Here is a 6,000-nt window from a genome sequence, read left to right as displayed (position 1 = left end):
TTCGGCATGCCAAGCAAATGTTCGACGAAATGCCGCAACAGCCGCCGGAGTCAAGTGAATGTAGAATTAAGTTTGCCGAGTCGGCGGCCGGCAAGCTGGGCTCGTCGTGGGCGCTGCTGCAACAGTCGTACTGGAGTCTGGATAGGATTTGCATCTTCCAGTTCCTGCACCCATAGCTCCCCAGCTGCCATGCATGACACTCAATACAGCCGTCATGTCTCCCATGTAAGAAAACACCCTCCAACAGACTTACCATCCAAATTGCCAAGCCAAATGGCTGATCAAATTTCTCACTTGGCTAGCCAAATCTAGCAAATTGAGCCACCTGTGTGTAACATGGATCCCACCACCCTACCTTCTCTCCTCTCCCCAATCCCTCTCCTGCGGTGCCTCCACCTCCTCATCGCGCAAGCACGTTGTGCCTCCGCCTTCCCCACCACGTGAGAGCATGCCATCACCGACCGTCACGCCTACGGCGCCTCTCCACCACGCGAACCCACCACCTTCGCTTGTTGTCGCGCCACCCTCCTCCCTGAACCGTCGTCCCCACCTCCAGCGTCCCCATCTTCCCGATGTGGTTGACCCTAGTCCCTACCCCTGCCTCCATCCCGCCAGGGTGCTGGTGCCGTTGTCGCCCAGGTGCAGCTGCTGCCACCATCGACTTTTTCCCCTCTTGCCACCTTGCCACCACCGACAGCTTCCCCTCTCGCCGATAGTTTGTTGATAAGTTATGCCGACCAACAATTTGTTGGTATATATAGCTCTTTCCCAACCAACATTAATTGAACGGTAATTCTTGGATTTGGTGTAGTGGTTGCCGTGGGTTGGTGGTGGAGTACTCGTGGAGAACTGGAGGATAGAGGATTGGAGGTTGTAGTTGGGAGGAAGATGTAGTGGAAGGAGTGAGAGATTGACATATGGGTCCCAATGTAAATGGAGTGTGCAATAGGTCTAGCTTGTCAAATAAGTTGGAGAGCTAGCTATATATACGTATATATATGGATGTTTGGAGAGCCTGATTTAGGTAGGTTGGTGGAGTTGCTCTAACTGGTGGAGTCAGATGCCTATATCCACCACATTGTTTAATTATGAGCATAGCTACAAAAAGATCAATATAATATAGTTGTGGCCAGTTTAACAAAACTAATCAATTTTAGTCGGTCTTCATAGATACTGATTGAAAGTCGTCAGTTTTTGGCAAACCGGTGAGGAACGGTTTGTAATTTCAAAACGAAAATGTACAACCTGCTTGGAGCCCTTGTGGGTGGATATATAGCTTCACCTACCAACGTTTTGATGCTCACAGAATAACTAATCTCAATAAATATGATTTTAATATGGATTGTAGTAAGAATTTTATGGATTTATTATTATCCCGTGTCTATTTAAGAATGCATAAAAATGGTGCATTAATTCATGCACGTTGATGCGATAAAAGGGACATTGCAACCTAAAGGAAAACGGAAAGCTTAGTTGGGCATCACTCCAATAGTCTGTCGCGTCAGCCCTGACGCAACTTGACCGAACCACACAGTGAGCTTCAGTTGCGACCTCTATTAATTGTCTCGTCCGTGGAGCACATGTACAGTACAGTAATCTTAATCTCCTTCTAGATGCCAATGTTGCTATGCATTCTGTAGCCATTTTAAGGGTTGTAATAGGCAAGTTTTAGCGTGTGTGTGTATATATAATATGCAGCAGAATATAATGGGCACACATGCCAGCCTATATATATATATATGCATCAACAGGAAGACCTAGTTAATTAAGTGCTGTATTCATCACGGAAGTTCAGGTTTTAACTTTGTGATTTTGTCGTTGTTTTTCTAAATTAACCCAAGCTCAGATCTGCCCCTATTTTGTTAAGAGGATTTAACGTTATTGATTTGGTGGTAAAAAGATATGTATGCTTTTGTTTATTTGCCTCTGTTATATGAGCAAATTTACGGTCCTTAAGAAGAGTACCATGATATGATGTATCAATTTTTCTATTATAAATTTATTATCTCTTGGTATAGTACTATGAGGTATCAAATTTTACACTAAATTTTATTTTACCTTATGATACCTTCTCAATGACCATGAGGACTTTGTGATCTCATGAATGAGTTACGGTGTCAAACTGTCATGGGTAAGATGAATCATCCTTATGGATATTTCAATAAAAAAAATGTCATCCTTAAGATAAATATTATCGTAATCTTTTTAAGTAACTTAATATTGGCCCACTTAACTAGTCGGACACATTGTCCCGAAGAGATGAGATATATGTTTCCACGTAAGTAGGTCATAACTTTTTTTTTTTGGAAAAGAATACAATGCTGGGATAGTAATTATTAGTTACCAAACATTTTAGTTACCGTTAATCATTAATAACCAGTTTTTCTTAATTTACAAACTTTTAGAAAACGGATACTCTAGCAGTCTATAGCTAAGTATACTATGTACCTTTTCTGGTATCCTTCCCTTTGAAGCACAAGAAGTAAAGTGTGTTCCCTTTGAAGGTGACTGGTGGATAGCTCCACTATCATAAAATACTACTGGTAAGTGTGTTCTACTGTGCATTTGCACGAGGATAGTCAGACTCAGAGCATTCAAGCAACCAGCGGTCTGTGTGGTGGGAGCTGCAGCTTTCATATAATCTAGTTTTTCATTTAGATTCTTAGAAGCTATAGTTATAGAATTGAGAAAATAAACTAGAAGTTAGAAACTGGAAAATCTAGTTCTCCATATTCTCATAAACAGACTACCAACAAGTTATTTTTTTAAAATCTTAAGCTCACAAACACATCCTCAGAAGATTGAGTGAGCAGTTGCGGAAGACAACCAGAAGCAGCATCCTTTTCATTGGCCTTTGCGTGTAATTTGGGGCATGCCGCATGCATGCATTATTCCCTTTCTCACCTCCATAAATAGGCATGCAAAACTCCAGCTCTAGCTGCAGCAAATCAAAGCCAGCATTGACAGGCACTTAGCTAAGTACGTAGCTATATAGCTTCTCCTGCTTGTTCATAATAAGCAAATAATATTAACAATGCAAGGCCGGATGGTGACATGGTCCATGGCGTCTGTGATCGTCGCCGCGGCCTGCATCTTCCTCAGCTGCTCTGCGAGCGTCGCCCATGGAAGGAGATTCGTCAGGAGTAGTAGCTACGACGAGCCGTGCAAGGAGATGAGGCTGTACCTCCACGACATCCTCTACGACTACAGCAACAGCACCTCCAACTCCACGTCGGCGGCGGTCACCAAGCCGACGGCGCTGAGCACCGCCGTGTCCAAGTCCGGCTACTTCTTCGGCAGGGTGGTGGTGTTCAACGACCCGATGACGGAGGGGAGGGCGCTGCCGCCGTCGCTGGAGGAGACGACGGTGAGGGCGCAGGGGCTCTACTTGTACGACAAGAAGGAGGACTACAGCGCGTGGCTGGCCTTCTCCATCGTCTTCAACTCCACGGCGCACCGCGGCACGCTCAACCTCATGGGCGCCGATCCGCTCGCCGAGAAGACGAGGGACATCTCCGTCGTCGGCGGCACCGGCGACTTCTTCATGTCCCGCGGCGTCGCCACCCTCCGCACCGACGCCTTCGAGGGCTTCACCTACTTCCGGCTGCAGATGGACATCAAGCTCTACGAATGCTACGTCGTCTGATTACGTTGCTCTGAATTCTGATAGATGGTAATTAACATATAATACTGCTATACACGGTGTGATGCGTGATTTATTTCCATCGCGAAATATACTTGTTTGCTTGACGAGTTATATGCACCGATGAATGTGCAAAATGTATCCCAACTTTGTTTATTTTCATTCAATAAAGATGAAGTTTGCTCTATGAGTTCTTACGTTACACTTATTATAGCTTGTGTTACTGTTCCCATCGTCACTCACAATCACACATGCGATAATTGGAGAGCCGCTCGTCTTGGGCCGACAGGCCCATCTGTGAAGAATGGCGGACCGAAGCAGCCAGCAGCCCAGGCAGAGGAGCAAGCCCAGGTAAGGAGTAATGGGCAGAAGGCCCATCTGGCCCATTTAGGACCGAGGCTTTCTCTCGCCGGCGCCGCGTCGCCGTGTGACCGGACAAGAGCCTGACCCGATCGACGATGGAGGCAACAGATGAAAAACTTGTAGGAACATTATCAAGTTTTATAATAGTAGATTGCATAAAATAAAATCTATCTATATATTTGCGTTAAAACAATATTTTCATGGTATTATAATGCTCTCAGTTTTTTTAGAAAAAAAATCTTCTGCAATAATTAATTCCTCCATCTCAAAAGGCATGTAGTTTTAGCATAAAGATATTATAAGCAAGAGGTTAAAGGAATACTATGACATTCGTTAATACAGATAAAAAACAAGGACAGAGTATAGCTAAAAATGATGAAGCCGTATAAAAGAGGTTTAATTTAGTGGACCAAACTAAAACTACACTCCTTTAGAGATAAATTCTTAAAAACTACTCTCCTTTAGAGATAATTTTTTAGAGTAAAACTACGCCCTTTTAGGGACAGAGGAATTAGATATTGATGGTCAATATTGTATTTTAAAGACCACATAGATATATATTACTCTTGACATGAGAAAGTAATGCAAAATGCAAGACATTTCTTAATAACGTTAGTACATCTCTATCCTGGTTTACGTATTAAGGATGTTTGCTATGATAATGATTTATATCGTCCAAATTAAGGTTGAACACAGACAACATAAGGCAGATATCCACAAAGGCTGCAAATGGCATTATACATAGTGGACACATACGCACTAAATTGCTTATAATATGGACTACAGTCTAGGCGAGCAATTTACTTGCTAGCCAGCTACTCTCTCCGTTTCAGGTTATAAGATGTTTTAACTTTGATAAAAAATCAACTGCTTCAAGTTTAACTAATTTATAAACAAATATAGTAATATTTATATTACCAGATTAGTTTTATTAAATTAAAAATTAAATGTATTTTTTAAATTTATCTTGAATAAAAAATATTATTAGTTTTTCTATAAATTTGATTAAATTTGAAGTAGTTTGATTTTGATCAAAGTTAAAACATTTTAAACCTAAAATAATGAGAGGTTTTAGTGGGAATAGTTTCCAACCAAGCCCGGCCGTGGAAGGGCAACCATCGTGGCCTACCTGACGATCACTGTGCTCTGCTACTTCGCCACCGCGCTCGTGGGCTACAAACATCTTGACAACGAGTGCTCGCGTCGACGCCACCCGACTAGCAGCATGCCTCGCCCTGAATTTTTCTTATTTCCTTAATACACGTGTGCACACAGATACGTACACTACAAGCATACACCTCCGAGAGTGCCTTTCTTTAGTACTAGCTGAGTGCCCCTACTTTAAACCGGATAAAAAAAATACAATTTTTTTTATGAAATGTGTTTTTTTCCTATAGCGCATAATCATTTTATATGTCGTAACTTTTTTTAATTCTAAGAAGTTTAAGGGGGGTAAATTTTGTAAATTTTTAATGGGAGTAGGTGGAGTGACAGATTTAATACCATCACCAATACCTTGTTTTAATTAGAAAAGCGTATACATACTCAAAGTAGTAAGAAACTTTGCTACAGTAATTTTCTTGGAATCACATGTATCTTAAAAGCATCTTCAATAGTCTTTCCATCTTACTCTCCAAGCAAAATTTTGGTAAACTTGGGCAAGAGAACGCCCTCCAACAAACTTGTCATCCAACTTGCCAAGCCAAGTGGCTGGTCAGATTTCTCACTTGGCTGACCAAATCTAGCAAATTGGAACCACTTGTAGCATGGATCCCACCACCCTACCTTCTCTCTCCCCTCCCTAATCCCTCTCATGTCGTGCCTCTACCTCCTCACCGTGCAAGTACATGTTGTCGTTGGACATTGTGCCTCCGCCTTCCCCACCGCGCAAGGGCATGTCGTCACCGGCTGTCACGCCTATGCCTCTCCACCGCGCAAGCCCACCACGTTCGCTCGTCGTCGTGCCACCCCTCCTCTCTGCATCGCCGTCCCCA

General features: G+C 42.9%; 1 protein-coding gene across 1 annotated transcript; it reads left to right on the top strand.

The window, feature by feature from the left end:
• The first annotated feature begins 2,952 nt into the window (after window positions 1-2,952).
• LOC127780562 (dirigent protein 5-like) lies at window positions 2,953-3,828 on the top strand. Its single transcript, XM_052307487.1, has one exon. It carries the CDS (start codon window positions 3,035-3,037, stop codon window positions 3,644-3,646), a length of 612 nt encoding a protein of 203 aa, XP_052163447.1. The 5' UTR covers window positions 2,953-3,034; the 3' UTR covers window positions 3,647-3,828.
• The last annotated feature ends 2,172 nt before the right edge of the window (window positions 3,829-6,000 follow it).

Source organism: Oryza glaberrima, chromosome 7 (assembly GCF_000147395.1).
Source record: "Oryza glaberrima chromosome 7, OglaRS2, whole genome shotgun sequence".
NCBI classification, from domain to species: domain Eukaryota; kingdom Viridiplantae; phylum Streptophyta; class Magnoliopsida; order Poales; family Poaceae; genus Oryza; species Oryza glaberrima.
The sequence above is the reverse complement of the archived record's forward strand: the minus strand, read 5'-3'. Positions and strand labels throughout refer to the sequence as shown.

Bases quoted from the DNA above. Each gene is read 5' to 3' on its own strand.
- LOC127780562 (XM_052307487.1), top strand. From the start codon at position 3,035: ATGCAAGGCCGGATGGTGACATGGTCCATGGCGTCTGTGATCGTCGCC.